Source organism: Ochotona princeps, chromosome 11, assembly GCF_030435755.1.
Source record: "Ochotona princeps isolate mOchPri1 chromosome 11, mOchPri1.hap1, whole genome shotgun sequence".
Classification (NCBI taxonomy): Eukaryota; Metazoa; Chordata; class Mammalia; order Lagomorpha; family Ochotonidae; genus Ochotona; species Ochotona princeps.
In genome coordinates, this window is record NC_080842.1 from 51895514 (window position 1) to 51921938 (window position 26425).

A 26425-nucleotide genomic window follows, 5' to 3' on the forward strand; every position below is an offset into this window, starting at 1 on the left:
GATATAAAGACGCTAACGCTGGGGAATAAACACTTTATCATTATATTTCACAATTATAGAACAGACTACTTTTCTCAATTTGAGAGATTAACACTCTCAAGATTCTTTGCTTCCTATCAACTTACTCCCTATGATTCTTCCTTTGTCCTCCTTGAATTGTGTTTTATGGGAGCTGATACATTAACAATCCTCTGGAGGCTAAATTATCCTAAATTGGTTTCTAAATTGTGCATGTAATTGCAAATTAAACAGTAGCCAATTGCTCACAATATCAGCTTGACTGCTTTTGTAACTTTCTGATGATTTAATTCTTGGAGATGGTTTAATCTCAATGTTGCCAAGGCGAAGAAGAGAGCCTCTTCTCTCATCACACTCACAAATGCTACATAAATAAAGGAATTCTTCAGGTATACATTATGAGACAGTGTTAGTTTGAAGAGTATTAGAATAAAGGGAATGTATGGGTATTTAACAAAAGTTGTATTATACAGTTTACATTATTTATGTCAAACATTGTTTCATTTAACTCAAAATATTGCTTTGTACTGAGATGTAAATTTAATGAAAAATCAATGTTATGTTGTGACTACGAGATCTCTTTATCTTGGGGTCAGGATAATTTTTTTTTTTTCGAAAGGTTAGATGTATTTAACTGGATCTGAAGTCTTAGAATTTCAGCATGAAAAACTATTGAGCTCAAAGACAGATTTCTTCAAAGATGGAAATAATGGGTTCAGGGAAATAAGATGAACTAGAAACAACTTTAGTCCAATTTTACTTAATTTTCAATTTCTTAAGAGGAATTGTGGGGCAGTGTGTCTTGAAAAGTTGATGGACAGTTGTATTATTATTTGTAATTGAGTTTAATTCATAACTTGTCAGACTCTGGAAAAAATTTCAGACTTTTTACAAAGTTATAAGTATTTTAAGAGAATACACTTTAATGAATTTTTTAAAAAAACAATTTTACCAAGTACAGATTAGGATTCCCTCTGTGGTCAGTAGAGCAACATTACAGGTTTTGAGCAGGCTTGTTACAAGACTTCCCCATATCTTCCAGTGGCAGTACTTGTCTGATATTGATTCAAAAATTAGAGCTCTTCCTTTCTTGAGGAATCAGGCACGCTGAAGCTGCTTACAGATTTATAACATTTCCTGCCAGTTCCTGTTTTCCAGTTTCCAACTAGAATGGAGAGGTTATTTAGAGATAACTGAAAGTTTCAGGCTTCTAACTTTGCATTGGCCTAGCCCAGGCTGTTATTGCAATTTGGGAAATGAAATAGTGGATGGAAGGTCCTGATACCTTTCTCTAACTACCTTTCACGCTACTTGATAAATAAATCCTCAGACATTCAAGCAAAATATACAATGAAAATTTCCAAGATTTTCTTCTAAAAATCCTGTTCATTATATGCTTTATCCACCAAGAGAGCCTTTGAAGGCAGAATGAAAGTTGTCTGTGGTTTTTCTTTTTTGGGTGATCTTGGAAGATCTTTCCTTGTCTGGTGACTGGGTTGCTCTTTCAAATTACATTAAAAGCAAATGGACATTTATAAAGAGGGAAATCATGTTCATGAGTTTCCTACCTAGAGACATTTTAGCATTTTTTCCAATACAATGCAGTTTTGTATTCTCGGCTCATTGTACTAAATACACATATATAGGATACGCCCTAAGTTACTTAACCACCTTCATTTTCTTGAAACTTAAGCTTCTTTTTCATTTTACAGTGCATGCATTGTTGTGTATGTGCACCTGTTGGTGAGAGTGTAACAGAAATAGATTGGGGAAACAAATTATGTCTTTATTTCTCTCTTCAAGAATATTCAACACCATAGGGTGTTTTTTTTTTGTTATTACGAAAACAGTTCACATTTAAAACTTAATTACCAGGTAAAAAACTATATAAATAAAAGAGAAATGTTAAGCCTGTCAAACTTATGAGTTCATCAGGATCTAATGTTGTTTATGGAGTGTAGGGCTTGATATTTATCAAGGAAAGGTCCTGAGTTATATGATTTCATTTAGACACATATACCCTGCACTAGAATTTTTCCAAGCTAAAGATGATGAAAGATAAATGAAAAGGCTAAACTTGTCAGGGGTATTAGAGCAAGTGTCAGAATTTTTCAGAAACAAAATTACAAGACCCACAGGTCAGTAATGCTGTTGTGTTGTGGAAATGTAAAAACAATAGATAAAGATGTCAGAAAGCGAGAGATGAGGATTACAGTGTCAGTGAAGCAAAAGTAGCTACAGCAAGGTCAGAAATAAGTTTGGTAAAATGCTTGTCACTGTATCTTTTTGTTTTTATAGTGCTTGTATTCTATGAAGTGAACACATTTTATGTATTTCACCAAATTTATAGGAGCACTGTAAGGAAATAAAAATAGAAAGCTATTGTTGTCATTATTTTTACTATTATTTGTTTTCCATTAGGGCCAGTGATGATCAGAAAGTTCAAAGGGAACACCTCTCATTTCTCTGCCTCCCCACATCCCAGGGCTCCTCTAGCTCTTTTTGTTTTCCTTGTTGAATTAAATCCCTGGTAGCCCCATCACAACATGAAAACATTGTCAAATAGTTTAACCTAGATGTAGCTATACTTGAAATTCATCGGTAATTATGTTACATATCTGAAATTCCAAATTCAAGTGGAATTTTGTATTTGATTATAGGATTTCAAAGTGATTATTTGTCCGCAAATTCCAGGCCCTGTGTATTGGTGAGAGAGAATGAAATCCTTCTCTTTCTTGATCCCTTCACTGACACAGTGCCTGTAACCTCACATCTTGTTTTTGATGTCCTTATTTATCGTGTATATTTCCCACACTACAACAGCAGTCCTCACCTTTCGGTCTTGCAATTTGATCACGTCAGGTTTGGAGGTCTAATGCTCAACACATTCACTTAGACACAACAGATTGTTCAATTGAAGGCATGTAGCTGTTAGAAAACTAAGGAAGGAAACTGATGACACAACAGGTAGAGTGAGATAATTGATAGGAATATGTGGAATACAACTTTGGGGGAGAGTGGAGTAGCCAGTCAAAAAGCTAAGATGTTTATGACAAAGATGAGAAAATGTGTCTCTTGCTCTATCATGTCTTGAGTTTAGGGGAATATAACATGTAAGTAGGAAAGATAAGTATAGACCATTTTATGAAGACCTTTATTTATTTAAAATACAGAGTGACAGAGAGAGAGGGAGAGATTCCATCTGTTAGTTTATACCCCAAATGCCACAACAATCAGGGTTGGCCAGCCAAAGCCAGTTTTCCATATACCCTAAATGACCACAACAGGCAAGATTGGCTATGCTTAGGATGGAATTCCCACATGGATGGCAAGGACCAAGAACTTGGGCCATCTTTTGCTGCCTTCTGGGAAGCTAGAGAAGCGGAGGAGCTAGGACTAGAAGCAGAGCTCCGTAATGGCTTCCAGTGTGGCATACAGTTTGTTAACCTGTTCCATGACAATGTCAGCCAGTGTTGGAAAGAAGAAGAGGAGGGTAAATATTATGGACTAGTCAATAGAAATTTGTGGTTAACTTCGTGTGGCAGTGACTTGGAGGGGAGACCAATCGCTAGTCAATTGGTATTAGACTTCTGGTCATGTAAGTTGAGAAATTGAGTGCCTAGAGCAGTTTGGTATGGAGGGAAAGAAGAATTTGATACACTTTCTACACATGAAGATGATAATGTGCAAAGACCAAATGTGCCTTAGTATCTGAGTGTATTGTCTACTTAGTAATGCTCTGTTTATCAAATATAATGCTGGGTGCCTTGATTATGTAAATGAAACTAAGACACAAATAAGGTTGATAATTTGTGTTCTATCACAAAGTATGTAAAATAGGAAGCTAAACTTTGAGTTTGGAAATGCTAGTTACAGTCCCCCATCTACTGCTCTCTGCTCCAGTTTTGCAGCAGGATTGGTTTTGTCAGAAAAAGCTGTTGCCTGGAGATAGGGATTTGTATGTGAGCCGTTAACATGAGGGGAATGAAACCACTGGCCTGAATGTCATGTCTCTGGAGAGTCTGAATTTTTCTGTTAGCACTGAGATTATACTTTGTTTATCTTTTTTTTCCTAAAGATTTATTATTATTGGAAAGCCGGATATACAGAGAGGAGGAGAGACAGAGAGGAAGATCTTCCATCCGATGTTTCACTCCCCAAGTGAGCCGCAACGGGCCGGTGTGCGCCGATCCGATGCCGGGAACCAGGAACCTCTTCCAGGTCTCCCACGTGGGTGCAGGGTCCCAAGGCTTTGGGCCGTCCTCAACTGCTTTCCCAGGCCACAAGCAGGGAGCTGGATGGGAAGTGGAGCTGCCGGGATTAGAACCGGCGCCCATATGGGATCCTGGGGCTTTCAAGGTGAGGACTTTAGCCACTAGGCCACGCCGCCGGGCCCGAGATTATACCTTGTTGCTCAGAAAGAACTTTGGAAAGAAAATGAGTGACCATAATGTTAGGAGGAAAGTTTTGAAAGTGTTATAATAAAAGTGAAATTGGTAGTACGTTACTTTCTAAAGAAGTTGCTAGTAGTCTAAAAATCTTGAAACATACTAAAGTTCTTTCTGCATTTTATGTCAGAAAGCTTAAAAGGTAAGTTCCTTTTGGTCCAAAGTTTTTGGAATTCATCTGTAGACTTTTTGTTATTCACAGTTTCCACAAACTTCATGAACATCGATTAGAATCATGGAGTTCAGTTTCTTTTTTTACAAGCAGAAGAATCTTATCCTCTGAATGCCTTTTCAGTAGACTGTTCTGTGTGCTTTGTACAGCTGTCAGTGTTTGCCAGACAGCAGTATAGATCCTTGAAACGAGAGGTTCAGTTCAGTTATTTAGAAGAAGAAAGGCATTGGAGGAATGTAAGGGGAGAGACTGTCATTTCAGAAAACTTCCTTTATTCTCTAGAGAGAGGTGACTGTCCCAGCAAAAGGGGGACTGAGTGGAAGCCAGAGATGATGAGGAGTAAAAACCAGGGTTATTTTTACACTGGGTGAGACAGGGTTGTGTATTTTTGGATGTAGAGGTAATCTGTCTTGAAGTAAAAGTCTAAAATAAAAATGCAGAATTATGACTTGAAATGCTTTTTTAACTTTCCAGTACATTATACATCCATGGGCACACCAAGTTGGATTTCACAGTCTGGCATACAGCAATTGAAAAAGCAGCAGGTACAGATGGTAATGCATTACAAGATCAGCAGCTCAGCAAAAATGACGTACCCATTATCGTGAACAGCTGTATAGCATTTGTTACACAGTATGGTATGTATCACAGAGTTTTTATTCACCACCTACTATTCACATTGTCATTCCTACAGGTTTTCCAGTGGTACCTCTATTGGACTAAGTTAAGCCCTTTCCATTTGTCAGTGCGCCAGTGAAGAATAAAAAGCTAGCCTCTGCTCAGCTGACTGCCATTCCCTCTCTCAATGAAAGTCAGCTAGAATGCATAATGCACTTCTGTCATTTCTTTCTTTTTGTGAGTAAAGGATTGTTAAATAGCACATCGAACAAATCTACATTGTAAAATGTATAAAAAACAGTGAGGACTATGATTTTTCTGATATTGCAAGCATAGCATAAAGAGTAACTCAGCTTCCCTTAGCACATGTATAGAATTGGAACAACATTTAAAAGATTTTGATTTCTATTGCCTTGCTCTCAAATTGTGTGTGCATTTTGCATTCAACATTGTATTTAATTAAATGTTGCTATTAAGGACCATGAGAATTGGATTGAATAATTTTGGCTGTTTGCAACACAGGGAGCTTGCCGATAAAGAAGTTTATCTGTATCTACATGGTCTAGCTTCATTTTAACTTCATATGTTATGATGGTATTTTAGATTCACCTGAAATATAACCTTTTTTCTCATCTTTATTTTCCTTTCTGGTTGCATATTCTCATACTCTTAAGGGTTAAAAAATTTGCCATTTTTCTAATATAGAAATGTTTCTGCCTTAAGATTTTCTTATTTGTTTATTTGTTCATTGATTCCTTCCTTCCTTCCTTCCTTCCTTCCTTCCTTCCTTCCTTCCTTCCTTCCTTCCTTCATATTTTGAGAGGCAGAGAGACAGACAGTGATGTAAAGAGAACTCCTATCCCCTAGCACACTCTCCAGATTCCTGCACTTGCCCTGGCCAACAGTCCACCCCAGGATCCAGGAACTTAATGGAGGACCCCACTTGGGTCACTGCCATCATGGTGTCGGCAGGGATATTCACTGGCAGGAAGCCAGGATTAGGACGTGGGAAGAGCAGTCTCACCCAGGTGCTCTGATGCAGGATATTGCAATTTTAGTGTCTTATTTGTTGGACCAAATGATCAACTCCAGATTTCAATCTGTAACTTATTTAGATCAGAGCTGCAGAAAAGAATAAAATGCTTGATACTATATTTTCAAATAAATAATAGGATTTCCAGCTCTAACTTCGGACCAGAAATGGTCTCCCTAAGAAACTGTTCAACCCACCTGGACAATAAGTAGCTGGACTCTATGCTTGGTATACGTTTGCAAGGAAAGAATCTTGATTGAATTTGAACTGTAATACTGCATCAAGGTGGAGGAACCCACCAGGGGGAGGGGAGGGAGAGTAGTGGGGGGATTCCCAGAGCCTATGAAACTGTCACATAATGCAAAATAATTAATAAAAAAAATAAATAAATAATAGGGTTTTTTTTTTTGCTCTCCTGATATAGGAAATATCTTTGCAGGTTTTAAATAGAAAAGAAGGTATAATAGTGAGACAATTACAGACGAGTACTCTGTTATTTGTTCCTTTTTTTCTTTATTGAGTGCCTGCTGCCTGTCAACCACTGGTCCAAGTAATGGAAACAAAGAAGAGATATTAAAAAGTTAAAAACAAAGCTAAGGACTGTGTTCTGCTGTGGGACACTGGCAATACATATAATAAATCAATGCTACAAAAATAAATTTTGGAAATTAAATTTATAGAATGTATTAATCTTTTCTCCAAGGAGGGTATTTTAATTATTTGATACGTAATCCAAATGCAGTTAAGGTATAAGTTTGTTAAGGTATAAATTTGTTAAAGTATAAGTTCATTGTGTTTGTATCATATCTACTGAAAATATGTGCATACTCACATGTATGAATCTTCATGGATGAAGTTCTTTCCTATGATGAAATATGTATATGTTTTCAGATATAATAATCTTTATTTGAGGATAATAAAATGAGGTTCTTTCACATATTGCTATCATTCAGTATTAGTATATTTGAATTTTGCAGGTATAAATGAATTGTACATGTATTATGTTTTAGCAAGAGCATAACCTCATTGGGAATTTTCACATCATGTTAGTTTCATAATGGCGTAGGATCTTTCTTAAGTTGGCAAATGATTAAAATAACTTGACTAACTCTAGTGTAACCAATTTAATGCTTCTCTAGGGAAATCAGAAGTTTCTTTATGTTGTTTATTTGAATTTAAAATCATTAAGCACTAGATTGTTTTCAGCTAAATTTAATACATTATAGCTACTTTATAACTCTAGTACAAGGTGCATTAACTTGCATATTAAAGGTATAAAGCTGCTGAAGCTTTTTTTATGAGCAGAGTGTAGGGCAACCTCATTGTTAGCAGCAAGTAGAAAAATTTGACATGAATTAGAAAATGTTCAGTAATCATACGATGCCAGTTGGTGGCTCAGAACCCTTGTGGAAGCAGTTACTGCAAACTTAGAGATATGTGGACGAAAACAGGCAGATTTTCAGGGCTCGTCATATCAGGGTTTGAACTTGACTAAGTTCACAATATGAGTTTCGGTACATTTGTTATTTGTTCTTGTGGAATGCATTTTAATTTTTATAAACAGAAATGAGTTCACATGTCCATTTAGTTCACTAAATCTGTTTCTGTGCCAGCGATTAGAAATCCATTCAGGTAGGAACCTCTTGCTTTAGCCTGCAGTTGCAGTTGTTTCTTTTGTTGTTGTGTTGTCTGTGTAGAATTCTGTGTTAGGAGGTTAGTTGTTGAATAATTGTTGAGTTCTCCTAGGTACTGTAGCTACTGGATGTATACAGAAAGCACATAACTCGTGGCATGCAGCAATTTACACAGTATGGATCACAGACAAACCAGTGAACAAGCACATCTAAATACAGAATTCTGTGTTGCAGGGTTGCCACTGTCATCAGTGGGGTAGGGGTATATTTCATCTAGAGTGCGTATGGTAATAGAGGGTTTCATAATGATGTGGTGTCATGAGCCCTAAGGGGAGAGAGCTGGTTAAGAAGCGAACGGGAATACCAAGAGGAGAACTGAGATTTTTTTCTGATATTCAGTTCCATGGCAGAAGTTAATGTGCCAGAGAAAGGGTGTAAACAGAAGTCAGGAAATTAGGTCCATTCACTTAGCATTTTATAAACAGTAATAAAAAATCCTCAGTCTTTGCCTATAGGCAATGGGAGGACAGCACACATATTGGTGAGGTTGTTGGAGACGCCAACAGATCAGTGCTTTACATCCTGCAGCTGTCGGTTTTAAGAGAGACTCGAAAGCCTTTGAGGGAAAGTGGGTGGGAGTCAGGGAAAGGTAACGAGGAGTCAGGGAAAGGTAACGAGGAGTCAAGGTCACAAAAATTAGAGCATATGGCACACAAGGGAAGAAAGTTTTCAAAGTGAGATGGTGTTAAGTCTACATGACTTAGTATAAGTAGAGAGGAAGTTCCTAAGTTGAAACTTTGGAAAGGGAGTTTGGGAAAAGGTAACACCATAGGTCGAGGTAAAAGAACAAGATTAAGAACTTTGAGGACTGGAGAGTGAAGGCAGTGATGAGGCAAAACAATCGATTCCTTAATTTACTCACTGCCTGTGTGTTGTGTGTAGATGTGGCAGTACATATGTGTGTATGAAACCTTAGAAATTGAATTGTAAGTGAAAATTGTTTAGAAATGTGTATGTAATCATCGAAATGATGAAGCTGGATGGCTCCCCCAGACACTACTATAGGCTGGGGAGAAGAGGAGAAGTAAATATGAAATCCTGAAATCTCCAGTAAATACTAAATGGCAGAACACAGAGGAGATGACAATGAAAGCCTGATTTTATGAAAACAACAAGATGAAAAAGAGCTTTAACAGATTTCATGTAGAGTGTCAGAAGCTGCAGGGGGTTCTCATTAGATAAAAGCTGAAAATCATGGAAAAAGATGTCTTCGATATTCTTGATGAAAGTGGTCTCAGCATGGGGTCTGTTCACAGAAATAAGATTGTGTGTTTAAAGAATAGCAAACATGAGACTGTAGAACTCAAAACTTCATTTTAAAGGAAACAAAATAGAAACCTGAGTGGGTTGGGAAAGACTGGTAGGGATTTTTATTTTGTGTTCTCATGATCTTCAATAACCTAATCTCTTCTGCTCTAAACCTGTCTGCGGAGTATTTAATGAACCCGTAAAGATGAAAGAGGGGTGAGCTATCTCCTCACTGAGAGGAAATAAATATAGGAAAAGACAAAAATGAATAGACAGAGGTGTGGTCAGGAGATTGCGAAATTGAAGCTTCAGTTTGGTCAGTGAGATAATTAAGTGTGTACTTTGGAATAAGTTAAAAAAAGCTTTTTAAAAAAGTATTTATTTATCTGTCTATTTATTTATGTATTTATATTGGAAAGTCATATACAGAGAGGAGGAGAGACAGAGAAGATCTTGCATCCGCTGATTCACTCCCCGGTTGGCTGCTATGACTAGAGCTGAGCTGATTCAAAGCCAGGAGCCTTGAGCTTCTTCCAGGTCTCCCACGTGGTTGCAGGGTCCTGAGGCTTTGGGCTGTCCTTGACTACTTTCCCAGGCCACAAATAGGGAACTGGATGGGGCTGCAGGGGTTAGAACTGGCGCCCATATGTGATCCCAGCACGTGCAAGATGAGGACTTTAGCCATTAGGCTACGACTCCAGGCCCCAAAGAAAAATTTTAAAAGATGCTATGGAGAACTGAAGGAAGGGATGCGTGAGGGTGTGCTGAAAGCTGAGGATGGAGCAGTTTATCTGTTTGACGTTCTGAAGATTGCCATCATAGACAGGAAGCACCATGCGCTCCATGTTTGTTTATATCATTGGTAGCCTGATGATTTTTTCATAATTTTCTTCATCAGATTTCATAATGCATCTTATATTTAAATGCTGTCATGTACCTCTTTTTAACAAAGGCTTGGGATGCAAGTACATCTATCAAAAGAATGGTGATCCTTCGCACATAAGCGAACTCCTGGAAAGTTTCAAAAAGGATGCAAGAAGCGTTAAATTGAGGGCTGGAAAGCATCGGCTTGAAGACGTGACGGGTGTGTTGAAGCGCTTCCTCTGTGACATTGATGATGCACTGCTGGCCAAGGAGCTCTACCCTTACTGGATCTCTGCTTTAGGTGAGGCACAAAACATGCAGCATGATGAATGCTGGAGATACAGTGGAATGCCTTTGGTAGATGTGGCTACCTAAGAAGCAATGTAATGATACTCAGTAGGGAGTGTGTTCTGTGCCTAGTTTTATGTTACTTTTAGGTGGATTTCTTAGTGCTTATGTTACTTTTGCCTTGAAGTATTGTATTCAAGTCCCCATATATTGTCTTCTGTTGAAAATAAAACAAGGTGTTTAAAGCAATATTCACTATAAAATTTGTACATATTACTGCTTTGTCTTTTCTTTGTTTTTATTCTATTTATTTTATGATTTATCTTATTATTTTTATTTTTATTCTATTTATTTTATTCGTTAGATGTACACTTCTAGTGAAGTGTACTTCATTTTTATTTCTTTCTTTTCCATCTTATGACACCAAGAATATGTAATGAGACATTTTAAAGAAATTACCCTAGAAATATAGTCTATTAACAACTGGTATCTTAGTGATTTCGATAATATATAACTTTATATCTGTTTATTTACAGTAATGCCTTTTGTTAAAACATTAGATTTTTAAGAAATATTGTACTTCTTTTACTCTCATATTTCTAATTTTTCTCTGCTTATTTATGTCAATTATTTTTATTAATGAGACACCAAGAATTTCTCATCTATGTTTTCAAAATATTAATTTTATACCTTCAGTATTTAACAGTTTTCCTTGAATTAAACTGTAATTCCTAATCTGTTGGTATCTTATGCATTAACCTGTTTCAAGATTTTTTGGAAAATTTACTTTGAATTTAGCTGCATGATATTCTGCTATTAAGAAGTGAGATTCTTATTGAAGACATTGATTTATTCTATGATAAAATTAATTTGAAGGGATTTCTTGTGAATATTGCCACAAATCTTGCATAGTATAAAAATTATCCCAAGTGACCCATATCGGTGTCAGCAAGTAGATAGCAGTATTGACTTTAATGTAAAGCTCTTCATTTATAAAATTCATAAATCTTTTGTTTGCTCCCTTATATGTCTCAAACCAGTAGAGTTAACTATAATCACAAGAACAGTTAATTGTTTTGTTTTCTGGGAGATAAAATATGGAAATACGTAAATGTATTTCTTTCAACCCAGTTTTCTTGTAGTTCTCATTTTTGTCTTAAGATTTTATTGTTCTTTCCATGAAGTTATTTGTAGTATTTCTATTTTTGAAAAGCTGATAATGGCTCTTTACTGCAAAATCTATTATAACAACTGTGTGACAAATATGTTTTTGTTAAAGTTGTAAAATGTGAGACAAAGAAGTCTTTACTCAGGTCAGTCTCCAGGAGGAGGTAGTCTGTAAGTGGGGAGCCCATGTCAGAAGGGAATCTGTTCACCTTTCACTTGGATGTGAATTCTTTGAGAGTTTATGTAGAGAACACTTTGAATGTTGCATCAAATGGTCTTTAAGCCCATTGCATTTACAGCTGAAATAGCTTGCTCAGTTTTCAGAAGTGGTTCATGAAGGATCCGCCAAGCATAAACCACAGCTCTCCGAGTGACCTCAGAGGAGGTTTTCGTACTTGGAGTGACCTCAGAGGAGACCTCTTTACCATCCTGGCGCTGTGGCTGAGGGTGCCTTGCAGGGCAATCCACTTTTCATATGATGCACATATCCCCTCTGAGATAGGTTAGCTAATTCAGCACCTAGTCAGTTTTCTGATTATATTTTCTGTTGCCTTACTCCCCCCCCCCCCCCAAGCTTGTCTTCATTTAAAATGCCAGTTCATTAGGAGGTATGTGAATGTATCCTATCCTAATGTGGTGTCTTATTCCAGGAACTGTAGTAGTATTAATTTTATTAAATACAACCCGTTATCCCTATAGTTAGAACCTGGATAATGCAGGGATAAATATTTGGATTGTACAGCGAATGGCTCATCCGAGTAGTATCGTAACTGTCATGTGAGTCTTTCCCTTTCTTGCTCTGCTAGGACACGGAAGTCTATATAACCCTGTTTCCTTATACAGATCTCATGTGCAGGCTAAATTGGCACAAAAGAGATATCACTTGCAGTTTCAAATAGGAGTGTTCTAAAAATATATGGCACAGTGTTTCTTATATCCCCAGGGATTCTGATGCCCTTGGCATGTGACTGTGTATGTTACAGAATCATTAATGTGCTACTGCCTCTCTGCAAAGAACAGACACAGCTAAGTGGAAAATGAAAAGGCCATCTTTCGAAAGATACTTAGGAAGTGAAAAGGAATATATAAGTGCAATGCCCTTGAGTTGCAAAGTAGGTGTAAGATATTTATTTGGGGGACGAGGGGGGGCATTGGAAGGGGCCCAGCACGGTAGCACAACAGGTTAATCCTCAAGCTTGTAACGCCTGGCATCCCAAATAGGCACCAGATTATGTTTCTCCACTTCCTATCTAGCTCCTTGCCAATGGCCTGGGAAAGCAGCAGAGGATGGCTTAAGTCCTTGGGCTCCTGCCCTTTTGGGAGACCCAGGAGAAACTCCTAGCTTCTGGCTTTAGATCAGCTTAGCTCTGGCTGTTGTGACCATTTAGGGAGTGGCCCAGTAATTGGAAGGTGTTCTGTGTCTCCTACTTTTTGTAACTCTGCCTTTCAAATAATAAATAAACAAACATTTTTTAAAGAAGTTTTAAAAAATAGTCTTTTATTTCCTGTGTTAGCTAGGCAGGAACAAACCATTAGTGTACATGTTGTATCTAGATCAGGAGCGGGAAACCCGTTTCCGTGGTTGCATTGGCAGGGCCAGATCAAATGACTGGATGTTCCCTGTTTGTGGACTCTATACCGTTGAGGTGCCTTTCTATGAATTCTAAAACCATTTAACATCTTAGAGTTGGCTAATTTGAAGGTAATGTCCTGTCAGTTTCTGCTCAAGACAAAGACAATCCATCCGTCTGTATTTGGACCGTAGTATTCAGGCTTGTGTATGACCTTCTCCATTATCCCCTCATCCTTTCCGATGGCTTGCAGGGACCAGTGCTGGCAAAGGACCGTTCATTTACATCAGAGGGATAATGCACAGCTTGCACCTCTGGGAAGTGTTGTAGCTTTGGTGAGGTTGTTACGATTTCCTAGGGGAAAAAGATCAGAATTGTCATTTCCACATATACGTAAAGAAACCTTACCATAGCCGCACACAATGCTTTTGGTTTAACTCTCTACTTTGTGCTGCAGTTTGAGAAATTAGTTGAATGTATTCCTGTTAGAAGTTGCTATTCTGTAAGGTATAAGATTAAAAAATAAAACCATGCTAGCCTCACATTTTGACTGTTTTTCTCTTTTTTAAATCACAAGGGATTGTAACAGCTAAAACAGATAGCTTTGGCATTTGCACGTGAATACATGTATGTGGTTGCTCTAGAAGCTTGAACAGTTGTACCATTTATTAAAATATGTGAATAATTTCTGATTTAAAATTGTGGAAAAGTTAATTTATGTCTAAAATTGATAATTATTTAGCCCTAAGGATTTTTTTTTTCTTGCCAGATGCACAGGATGACAAGGAAAGAATAAAGAAGTATGGGGCATTTATACGCACTCTCCCTGGGGTCAACCGGGCAACGTTGGCAGCTCTCGTTGAACACCTTTACAGGTCCTGCACGCATGGGTTTTTCTAGACATTTCAAACTTGGCTCCCATTATGTCATTGTTTTGACTTGGAGTGCTGTGGCTAGACTCTTCCTCTTCATGACTCAACTTATTACCGTATTGTATGAAATATCACATTGTTCTTTCTGTATTTAATATCATCAAGTTATTTCTACACTGGAACATGTTTTTAAATATTTATTTTTATTTTTATTGGAAAATCAGATATGTACAGAGGAGGAGAGACAGAGAGGGAGATCTTCCTTCTGCTGATTCACTCCCCAAGTGGCTACAATCGGTGGAACTGAGCTGATCCGGAGCCAGGAGCCAGGAACCTCCTCTGGGTCTCCCACACAGGTGGGCTTTGAACTGTCCTGGACTGCTTTCCCAGGCCACAAGCAGGGAGCTGGAGGGCTGCCAGGACAATTACTGGCACCCATATGGGATCCTGGCACATACAAGGCAAGGACTTTAGCTGCTAGGCTCCTGCACTGGGCCCTGGAACATTTGTTAAATGTTTGGCAGTGATATGTAACTTCCTCAAATGCAAATAGTACAAGCTACAATCTTAAAATTCAGTTGGAGTGGTTATGACACTGTTTTGGAATGCCCATATGTCACATCTGAGTGCCAGATGCGAGTACCTGCTCCTGCTACCACTACAGCTTTGTGCTGATGTGATCCTGGATGTGAATAGAAGATGGCTCACGTGCTTGGTTCCCTGCCACCCATAAATGAGAATAAATGGGTGTTTGTACTGTTGGTTTCAGTGTACCCAAGTCTTGCTGTCGCTGTCCTTTAGGAAGTGAACTAGCAAACAGAGGGTTTCTCTTGTAGCATACACATTGAGTGCCTATCTCTGTCTATAGCAAATACATGAAAACTCATTTGTGTGAGAAATAGTAGAAGGGAAAACAAGTAAAAATATTTCTGTTCAATTTGAAAGGTAGAGTCCCAGACTGTGGCTGAAGAGAGCTTGCATGCTTTGATTCACTCACAGACAATGGCCACAGTCAGAATTGGGACAGACGGGAGTCAGGAGCTTGGGACTCTTCCCAGGTCTTCCAGATGGGTGTCAGGAGCCCAGGCTTTGCTCATCACTTGCTGCCTTCTCAGGAGCACTCACACAATGCTAGATCAGAAACAGAGTCGCTGCGATTCTAGTTGCCACTCCAGTAGGGCATATGTCATTGCAAGTGGTCATAGTTTGCTCTGCTATGGTTTCAGGAATGATTTTCTTGTAGCATACACATTGAGTCTGCCTTATCGAGTCTTGTCCGTGTCTCAGTGATGTACTGGGACAGATTTTGATGTAAACACTTTTAGCATGTGCATGACTTATATTGGAAAGAATCCACAGTTCCCTGAATGTTGAGGGACCTGGATTCTATAGCAGGAATCAGAGCACAGCAATTTCTCATAGAGAGATATTTACAGGCTGTTATTTTTTTATTATTATTCATTGACATCTTACCTGAATCCTGATATTTTGGAATTATAGTGTCAATGAGATAAGGAAAATCAAAATGATTTTCTGTGTCAGGGAGTAAGGCATCCCACTTTTGAAAGAATTGAAGAGTGTAATCTGACTTGAGAAACAAGAGGTGAAAGATGAAGATATGTCAAAATAGCCTTACAAGCCTAAAACTGATCTTTTGTTCTAATCTCATCAAAAATTATTTTAAAATGACAAAAGTATAAATTTTTCTTAATGTGTCTTATGGATAGAATATGTGTGGATAGAATATTCATATTTCCTTGAATAAATTACAATAAAAGCTAAGTTGTCATCTTGCAATTGCCAGGATCCCATATGGGCACCATATTTTTCCCAGCTGCTCCACTTCCCATCAAGATTCCTGCTTGTAGCCTGGGAAAGCAGTGGAGAATGGCCCAAGGCCTTATGACGCTACATCCACCTGGGAGACTTGGAAAAAGCTTTTGAATAGGCTCAGCTCCAGCCATTGTGACCATTTGAGAAGTGAATCAGATGATGGAGTATCTTTCTCCCTGTCTCTTCTTCTCTCCATAAATCTGATCTGCCTTTCCAGTAAAAATAAATAAATTTTAAAAACCCTGAAATCCACTGTATGTATATGTGTGTGTATGTATGTATGTATATATGTGTATGTATGTATGTGTGTGTGTGTGTGTGTGTGTGTATATATATATATAGTTTGGAGAGTAGATTTAAAAGTCTTACCCAGTCCCTTTTTTCCCTCTAATTTCCAACAACTTATTCTTGGGAATGTAAACACCATTATTATAAAACGGATGCTATTGTTTTACCACACAAATGTGGCCTGTGTTGTGTACTTGTATTTCGATGCTTATGAGATGTGGGTAAAAGCTTGAATGTAGAAAATTTTACGCTGTGGCAGGGTACTGTAGAGGAATGAATGATGCATTGAAGTTGTAGGGAATGCTTTGATGCTTCAGATTTGGAGAGATGGACTGGGTATGGAAGCAAGATAAAAACAAGAAATAAGCCAGAATGTTTTTCTGCGATGTGCGAATATTAGAGGATGAGACAGAATTGGCTAGCAGTACATTATGAAAGAGCAGCTTTGTAGACCATGCGAAACATTTAGATCTCATTCATGTCTAAGGGTAGGGAACCTTTTAATTTTTCTGCCAATGATGCCTTGGTATTTATAACAATTACTCATATGTTATAGAGTTTAGCTGAAAAAGTAGCCTGACAAGATTTATTGAAAGTTGAATCCTACCTGGGGTTGCCTGGGAAGGGTCAGACCAAATGGTTTTGTGTCCTTCCTGGCCTGGAGGCTGGATGCTCCCCACTCTGATGCATGGAAAGGAGAGGATGATCACAGCAGCTTCTGTGAGAGCCTCTGTGATCGGATTACTTACTTAGAAAACAAGTTAATAGAATTTCTGATGGCAGGGTATAAGTATGAAAGGACTGAGCAGGCCAATTTGGAATACTTGGGAACAATATCTGAGGGCAGAGGAAAAAGTACGAAGCAGATCTGGTTGCGTTCACTTGGTCCCAGACATTGCAGCTGTGCAAACGACAGAGGTGAAATAGTGCCAACGAACAACATTATCGAAGGAAGTCTCTTGAAAGCAGGAATATTTCATGGTGTTGTCAAAAGTTTGGAAAGTCAGTTTGGGTAAGGTCAGGTTGATTTTGCTTTTAACTCATTCCTTACCTTAGATAGGAAATTGCTTACTCTACTAGTCATGTGCACTTAATTCCTTTCACCGTTACGTTCTCCAGTGTGATGATGGTGGTGGTCTCTGTGACCTGCTTCGACTCCACTAACAGAGGCAGACATGCTGATAAATTACCTGGATGTTTACAGGCTGGTATGATGAGACTGCAGGACTAATTTGGAGAGAGATGTGTACAATTGTTACATCCTTCTCTATTAAATTCCAATTGCTTATAAATCACATTCACTTGCCCTGTCTGTTATGCAATTTGGTGTTTTATTCTGAATTTCTTGCACACCATGTATATAATGATCATGTTTACTTACTTTTTTTTTTTCGCACCTACTACAATCTGTGTTCTGTACAGAGATGTGCCTACTCTCATTTTGTTTTGGTCTCCTTCATTCAATATGTATTTTTTAAAATCTCCAAGTGTAACTAAATCAACAACCAAGTAGCTAGTACATATTAGTGACAAATAGAAGCCATTAACAGGTACTTCATGTGCATACTTAACGGTTCTTATGTAAGATATTTTGCTAATGTAGCTTTCCCTTTTTTGTGGAGGTGGCTGTATTTTTTTTAATAAGATTTATTTATTTTTATTGAAACATGGACTTATAGAGAGAGGAGAGAAAGATCTTCCATCCTCTGGCTCAATCCCCAAGCTGACTGTAGCAGCTGTAGCTGAGCTGATCTGAAGCCAGGAGCTTCTTCCATGTCTCCCATGTGGATGCAGGATTCCAAGACTTTGGGGCATCCTAGACTGCTTTGCTCAGGCTGTCAGCAGGGAGCTGGATGGAACTTGAAGCAGCCAGGACACAAAGCTGTGCCCATATGGGATCCTGGTGCTTACAAGGCGAAGATTTTAGCCACTAGGCCTTTGCACTGGGCCCAGAAATGACTTGTGTTTTTGAAAATCATTTTGAATTTGTACTTGTGAATGCTTTAAATGCTATATTAGATTCCCAAGATTATTCTGTATTTCCTCATATGTGTTCATTAGAAACATCCCCAGTTTTGCTCAAGGAAACTCTAGTTGTATTTGTAAAGTAAGTCACTTTTCTGGCACCAACTGTAGGTCACTATTTCTCTCCTACTATGAAGTTTCTGAAATGTTTAGCTCAACCCTTATCCTGGAATATGCAGCCCTGTCTTGTGTGTGGGCTTTTCCTCCTGTGTTGCTTTGTTTCCTACGTAGCTCCTGTCCCTTCCTCTGTGGTGTGGTTCTGGGTCATCTTACACCACACTGGGTACACAGATCTGTGCTTGAGCTGAGTTGTTTCATTGTTAGAATATACTCAAGCCCTCTGCTGAAAACAGTTGTCAAGTACCACATTGTAATGTGCACTTGCTTAACAGTTTTTAATGGTGATGGTTGTTTAAATTATCTTTGCCTTTTTTTATGTCAGAGAAAAATGCTAACTTAGTATTCTGATTTAGAGTCCCATGCAGTTTTTAAATAGAAGTGTTTCATAATGAGCTGTGCTTTTCTCTTTCAGGGTTCAGAAGTGCTCAGAAATCAATCACATGAATGCCCATAATCTGGCCTTAGTCTTTTCATCATGTTTGTTTCAAACAAAGGGACAAACGAGTGAAGAAGTGAGTGTAATTGAGGACCTGATTAATAACTATGTTGAAATATTTGAGGTAAATATTTTACATTCTTCGTTTATTAAGGTCATTTTCTTTCCCTTTGCAAGGATGCATGTTTTGGATGTTATTCAAACCTTCGTGAATATTATATAGAGAGAAAATAAATGGTAGTTGTATTCCTTCTTTGATGTAACTAGCTTTTTTTAAAAAAAGATATAATTTCATTTTTTTACTTTTTGATTGGGAAGGTAGATATACAGTGAGAAGGAGATACAGGGTGAAAGATCTTTGGTCTGCTGGTTCACTCCTCAAGTGGCTGCAATGGCCAGTTTTGAGCCAGTCCGAAGCCACTAGCCAGAAGCTTCTTCAGAGTCTCCCACATGGCTGCAGGGTACCAAGACCTTGGGCTATCTTCTACTGCTTTCCCAGGCCACAAGCAGGGAGCTGGATGGGAAGTGGAGCAGCCAGAATATAAATCAGTTCCCATTGGGCTCCTGGCAGATGAAAGGCGAGTATTTAGCTACAAGGCTATCATGCTGGGCCAGATATAACTAGCTTTGTTAAGTTAGCTATAGTATTCATTTAAGTTTATTTTATATAAAGTTTTTATAGTATCTAGTCTTAAACAACCTAATTCTATGTATAGGGCATTTGTGCCTTTTCTGCTTTGGATTTGAGTACTGCGTATGTCTGCTTAAAGTGATGCAATTTATGAAATTAACAAACTCAAAAATAAACACTATGCTATTAAATTTTGTAACTGAAAATATTTTAAGGTTTTTCCTAAAATTGTATTCCCAATTGAAAAGAAAGAAAATGTTGAGATCCTGTCATTATTCTGTGATTATTTGGTAAGCCATTTCTCTTTTTCTGTAGGATATATTTATTTATTTGAAAGGCAGAATAACAGGGAGAGAGAAAACAAAAAGAGAGAAATCCTCAATTGACTGATTAAGCACTTAGTTGTCCAGAACATTGAGGGCTGATCCAGGCAGAAGCCAGGACCCAGAAACTCGCTGTGGGTCTTCAACATGAAGACCAAGGTCTCAAGTACAGGAAACTGGATGAGATATGGGGACGGGAAGCAGGTACAATGCTCACCCACTATCAGTTTTAGTTATTTAGCTTTTCAGTTTGTTCTTTTATGGACTTAATATTTTCATATTTTTGTCATAAAATTGACATTAGGGATGATTTCTCAGTTCAGCAGAAAAATAAAAAAAAATAAAGATTTGCAAATGATGTTTATGTGTTATAAACTCCAGTTCTGCATGTAACATTTCTGGGCTTTCAATTAATGATGTTTATAGGACTTCCTGTTTTCCAGAGCTAAGAATGCAGCAGGTGAAGCCAAGTGGGATAATGTTATATGGTACTGCTTATAGAGTTTTTATTTACTTGTAATAATTTATGTTTCCTTAGCAAGGGGAAAGAAAATGCTTCAATAAAATTTCACAGTGTGTATGTTAATCCATGTAGTAGTGGATGCAAAGTGGTTGTATTTTCCTTGTTCTTTGCTTCCCTCCATTTCTTTCTTTATGTGTCCACTATTTTTGATCAATAGCAGCTTCTTTGCAATAAGCTGATTCTGTGAAAAGATTACAAAAAGTCATATGTGGCTTTACATGCTCTCTTTATTTTTGTTTTATTTTTGTAATGTTCCTTTGTAGAAACATGGTTATCTTCACAGTATGTTAAACCCAACGTTACCAAATGGTAGAAATTTAATCAGCCCTTCATGAAAGCTTTGACTTGAGAAAATGAGTTATGAGCCTCATCCCTTTGCTGGCTTCATCACCTTAGCAATGGGGTTTTCATGGATAGGCTCTGCAGCCTGAAGCAATATCATCAAAAAGTGTTCTGAACTCTATGAAGTTCTGTCTTGGATTTCTGTCCGCCCTGTTTTGTGGGCCCATGCTGATTAAGATAGCCATTCTTTTTTCTCTTTTACTTGGTGATATTTAAGTTCCTGAAGAATACATGCGGATGAGTACCACTGCTCCCTGTATTCTACCTTATTAGAATGTCCCAAATTATATCTTAAACAGGTTAAAGAAGATCAAGTCAAACAAATGGACATAGAGAATAGCTTTATTACCAAGTGGAAAGACACTCAAGTGAGTAGTAATAGTTAGATCTCTCAAAAAATAAAGAAGCATTTCTATTGTAAATCAAGATTTTTTGGTACATGTACTTTCATATTCCCATTTGAAACAAAACAAAAGTAATGGTGAAAAAGAACCTAGATAAAAAATAATTCTGTAAATCTACAACATGATGTATACATGTGAAATATGTTAATCATATTCTTTTAAATAGAGAAAATTAATTTTCAATTTATAAATAAATATTTATGAGAAAAAAAAAAGCATTGGAAATGCTGGGAGACTTCAAGGGAAGCATTTAAAGCCAAAGAAGTAGTAGAGTTACTTGAAAATTCAGATAGCCTAATGATTCTTTCCTTATAATTCTGAAAATTTATTTCATTGTGCTTTTGCTCTGCATGCTCTCAGGTGATTGCATTAATGGGAACTTTTCTAATGCGATTTTTGTAACACTTGCTAATTTTCATGTTCAGTGGACTATTCTAAATTCTGTCTTGCTCTCTTCAGGTGTCTTACATTGAATTTGTATGGGCAACATGCATTCTGCCTTTCCAGGGTACTTTGTTTAATGAATGCTTGCTGAATATTCATTAACCATCTTCTAGTAGCTAAGGTTATACTGGATTCAGGTATTATTGTAAACAATAGGAATGAGTCAAACATACCATGTTTGTGATAACATTCAGCTAGTGAGGAAATGCTTTTTCAGTAGTCAGATGGTAAATCCCTTTCAGTCCTAAAATACCTGCTACTAATTAGAGTAGTCATTGGCACTGTTCTTCCAGACGAAGAAGTTGAGGAAAGGCTTAGCTGTTTTAGTACCAGCACAGTGATAGTAGCTGTTTAACCAATTACTGCACTTAACTAAACATAGCTAATTCAATTTCAGAGGTACCCACTTGATCACTAAAAATTGTGACTTCTTACAATTTATTTAATTTCTGACATTTTGGGGAAGAGTTGAGTGCATGAAATAAAGCACTGTGTGAGCCTGAATGCATCCTCTATATTGATATACTACAAAAATACCTTTTGCATTTTACATTTTTATCCTTTTTTGGAAAGATTGATCTGTTTAAAGGGGGAATTACAGAAGGAGAGAGGGGTGGGAACAGAAGTCCACTGGCCTACTACTTGGCAAATGTTGGAGCTGAGCCAGTCCAAACCAGGAGCCAGGAACTTCCTCTGGGTCACCCATATGGGTACAGAAGCCCAAGGAATTTGGCCACATTCTGCTGTCTTCCTAGGCTCATTAGCATGGACCCAGATTGGAAGTGAGCAGCATGGACTTGAACTAGCTTCCATATGGAGTGTCAGCACCACTGGTAGCAGTTTCACTGGCTGTGCTACTAAGCCAGCTCCATTTTAATCCTTTATATTCATGTTTTTAAAAAAATAATGCATCCTGAACACTCCTAAATTTAGCATAAAGTAAAACAGGAAGATAATTATCTAAAAGTTTAGTATTTAGAAAATTGGAGAGTTTGGAAAAATACATTGTTTTAGTTTTTCTCTATTCAATCCAAAGTTTCCTCTGGAGTGTTTTTGTGACAATGTCTGTGTTTTGCTTCTAATTTCCTTACCTGTTCATCTTTTTGGCTTCGTTGTATGAGTTCTTTGTGTTTGCTTTTTAAATTTTTGAAATGTGTCCTTCCTGAAGAGTTGTTTATGCAAACACAAGTGAAAAGCAAGTTTGTAAACTGTATCTTTTCCTTCCTTAGAAATTCAGTGTAGTAGCAACTGGAATACACAAACACACACAGTTTAAAAATAAACTTTTCTAAAACTGTAGGCGTGAAATAATTAACACTTCTTCAAAGGACATCTTTCAAGTATCACCTCCCTGTGTTTTACTTGATTAAATGTTGTTCCTAGGCAAATTGAGCTTCAGGATAATTTTTCTGTTATTTTTTTTAATAAGATGGTGTTACAATTTCCAGGTAGTTTCCTATAACTTACATGAACGTTGGCAAAAAGCTATTCAGTATTTTTCGTGTATTTATTTGATTCTTTGTTAACTCACCACATCTTGTTGTGTGGGTGAACGTGAGGATGGTCTGTACTTTTCCTTTTCGGTCTTGTATCTTCTTCATGGCATCTGTCTTCTGTACTCTAATCCTTGGCCGAAGGTAACTAAAATAATACTTCTCTGTATTGTCTGCCATAATATGTCATTTCACTTTTATTTTTAAACCAGGTTTACTTTCTGTATTTACAGCTTTAATACAACTCTGAACTAATTTCTCATTATTTTTAAAAAATTAGGGATCTGTCATGCTTCTAAAAGTTTACTTCTGCTTTTTCCTTTTAGTTTTTGAGTCTGTGCATAGTAGTTTAAAGCAGAATTACGTGAGACACATTTTCAGTTCTTCCTGTTGTGTATCTTATTAATAGAAATAGTGGTGGCTCTTGCAGCATCTCTTTTCAATGTCAGCACATTTCCATTGAATCCAGATACATTATTTCAGTAAAAAAAAAATGTTGATTTCTTCTTCATCATAAACCATTCTGATAAATGGAATATACCATAGTTGTGAACAGGATATTGAACTGATTTGGTTTGTATATGGCATTGCAAAACCTGACCTCTGTCTTTTAAGTGTCTGTGTGTCTTTTGGCAACACCCTCACATGTGCGATCTTCACATCTACTTTGTAGGTTTCCCAGGCTGGAGATTTGCTCATTGAAGTGTATGTAGAAAGGAAGGAACCTGACTGTAGCATTATCATCCGGGTAAGTCCTAAGTGGATGGACATAGTACTGTTGTACATCCTAAGTCCTGGCATTATGTTTTTTTGTATTATTTATTGTTATTATTTTTCCATTTTGTAGGTGTAGGGATTTCCCCACTTCACCTTCCCTTCATTCGCCACTCCCCAATCAATAGTACAGTTCTTTAGAAACAATTACAAGTCCAACATTCTGTTGTTTAAATGTATGATGGCATTGCAGGTATAGACAATGGTAGAAAATCTAGTATCCTATTGTCAAGGTATGTTTAACAGTTTGTTAGAGTCTTCCTTTTATTCAGTAGCAATATGTACTACAAAGACCATCACTTTCTGATATGCTGTTCTCCATTAATTTAAGGATAATGTATTTCTCAGTGTTTTCTGTGTTCTATGTTGTCTTTATCTTTCAGTGAATGATGACAAGATTTATTTTTTTATTTACGAGCACTCTGTATTTTAGTTATTTGGATAGAACACATCATGTGCTTTAGCTTACAGTTGAAATTTTCTACAGTTTTTTGCGAATATCTTGAACGTAAATCCTCACCCCTCCCCTCCAAGATTTTTAACATGAGACAACTCATTTATCCTGTGTAGTCCTCAATCTTCTCATTTATTAAAAAGTAGAAAAAATAGAATGTTTTGTCTCATGACGTCAATGGGAAGACTCAATATGATAACACATGTAAAGCTTAGCAGCAAATTGTTCTACAACAAGCACCTAATAACTGTTACTACTAGGGCTGCGATTACTGATCTCCTACATTTGTTTCCCATATATTTCCACATTCAATCATCTTGTTTACTTGCATATTAAATCATACTGTTGTTTGAGCATGTTAATGATTTGTGCTATCCATCTTTCTCTTGTTACTATTTTCAGTCAATAGTCTCCTTTGTATAAATGGTACAGGATCCTTTTCTCTGCGAGGTACAGACATCTGCATTGTAGCTGAAACTCACCATTAAATCTCAGATTTAAAAACTCAAGCTCAAACAGTCACATTAGATATTTCCAGGCCTCAGGTACACTTCCTGGAATTATTATTTTAGATAAATAGTAATGGTTGTGCCCTAACTCTACTATGAGCTACTTGCCCCGGCGTGTGGAGTCAAAATTCTTACAGCATAGGATTTTTCCTCATAAGCCATTTGTGTTCTCACTTCCTCGGTGCTATTATTATGATTTACACTGCGTTTGCAGTGTATATCATTGGGGATGTGAGAAACTAGCTCACGTTCATTGGTACAACTCCATCACTAGTGCTAGAAGAGATGTTTAAAGGCAACATTGAAATCTATACATTAATTGCTTCAGAGCACATTCTGATAATAGTCACAGGAGCATAACAAATGACGATGGTTGAGATAAATTCTCATGTTATTTGAAAAATATTGTCCAATTTCATCTAAAACAGCTTTATATTTGAATATGTAAGAATATAGACACTAACATTTTAGTTGCTGCATTAGGCCTTGATGATTCCTTTAGTTACACTGATGTCAGCTAATTGTGACTACAATTCATGGAGAGGGATGAAACGACACCCCAAGTTTATAAGAATACAAACTGGGAATTTAGGTTAAAAAAAAACAACTAAGACCAGAGCACAAACTTGGCCTATCATATTCCAAAACCAGTTTTCATTTTACTAAGTTGTATTTTCCGAAGACTAAATATTTTCTAAATGTGGAGTTCCAGGTTATATAAAGTTGGGATGTTCGCCTTTCCTGGGGCAAAGATGATGAAGTTTACTCTCCTTACCTGCAAATTGGGTACTCTATGCTACCTCTTTCTCCAATTTCATCTCTTAATAATTTATTTTTGTCTCAAAAAATTGTAATTTGAAAAATGTTTAACTCCATGATGTTCCACAACTTTATTAGAATGATTCAACTGCCTGTGGTACTGTTTAAAGCTCTCTGCTTTTCCTGGAGGCTGTTTTTTTTTTTTGTTTGTTTGTTTGTTTTTGTTTTTTTTTCCTGTTAAGTTTACATTTCATTGGATTTTTCTAAAATTCTATGATAAACTTATGCCCCAAAGCACTACATTTCATGAAGTTTAAATGACAGACAGCGTGAGTTACCTATCACGAAATCTCTTTGTGTTATTTACGTGGTTCTGATAGGCTGTGAGCAGTATTAAGTAGTAAAGATGAAAATGAGGGACTGTCTCTGCTGAGAAACTTTTGGTAAAGATCTGTTCACTGAAAATGGGCATAGTTAAATTTCACTTGCAATATTGTAAGGCTTAGAACATCCTCCATTCACTTAACATTGCAAGCAAATGCTAATTGAAGAAAAGCGTCTCAGTTTTGGCTCACTTGCACTTAAGATTGAAAAGCTAAGAAGAAACGCAGCAGAAAATCCTGGAAGTCCCTGAAGAAGTGATATGCTTAAGCAGGCCTCAGGTTCTGGAACTGGACTGCAGGCTGGCACTGCACACTACCCTGTGCCTTGAAATCCTGCTGCCAGCATACCTTGGTACACCACCATCTGCCACTTGGCATGTCAGTGCAACCACAGACTACCAAAACCCTGGGGCTTCTTGGCATGACTCAGAGGAGTCGGTCAGCTGTGTATAATTAGGGCCTAGACTGAATAAACCAAACTCACTCTGCAAACTTGATTACGGAAATGACAGGTGACAAGATTTGCTGGATTCAGTGTCTAATAAGATCATCTGGGTATGAGTAGAAATATTCTTCCCTTCTGATTTAAATTGCTCGCTGTGTGAGAAAAAAAGTTCTGGTTATTTCAGTGTTACAGTATCTCTTTATAAACATATATTAAAATAAATTGCATGTTCATTTGAAGATGGTA

General features: G+C 37.3%; 1 protein-coding gene across 3 annotated transcripts in view; it reads left to right on the forward strand.

The window, feature by feature from the left end:
• The window catches only part of ARAP2 (ArfGAP with RhoGAP domain, ankyrin repeat and PH domain 2), a 150900-nt gene that overhangs the window by 90107 nt on the left and 34368 nt on the right, over positions 1-26425 (forward strand). For 2 of the 3 annotated variants that reach the window (XM_004579161.4, XM_058670224.1), the window contains exons 19-24: positions 5113-5276; positions 10184-10396; positions 13891-13996; positions 18672-18819; positions 20814-20882; positions 23529-23603. In XM_004579161.4, coding sequence (XP_004579218.2) covers positions 5113-5276; positions 10184-10396; positions 13891-13996; positions 18672-18819; positions 20814-20882; positions 23529-23603 — 775 coding nt within the window. The remainder of the gene's footprint in view (positions 1-5112; positions 5277-10183; positions 10397-13890; positions 13997-18671; positions 18820-20813; positions 20883-23528; positions 23604-26425) is intronic. The other variant, XM_058670225.1, reaches the window with a different exon arrangement.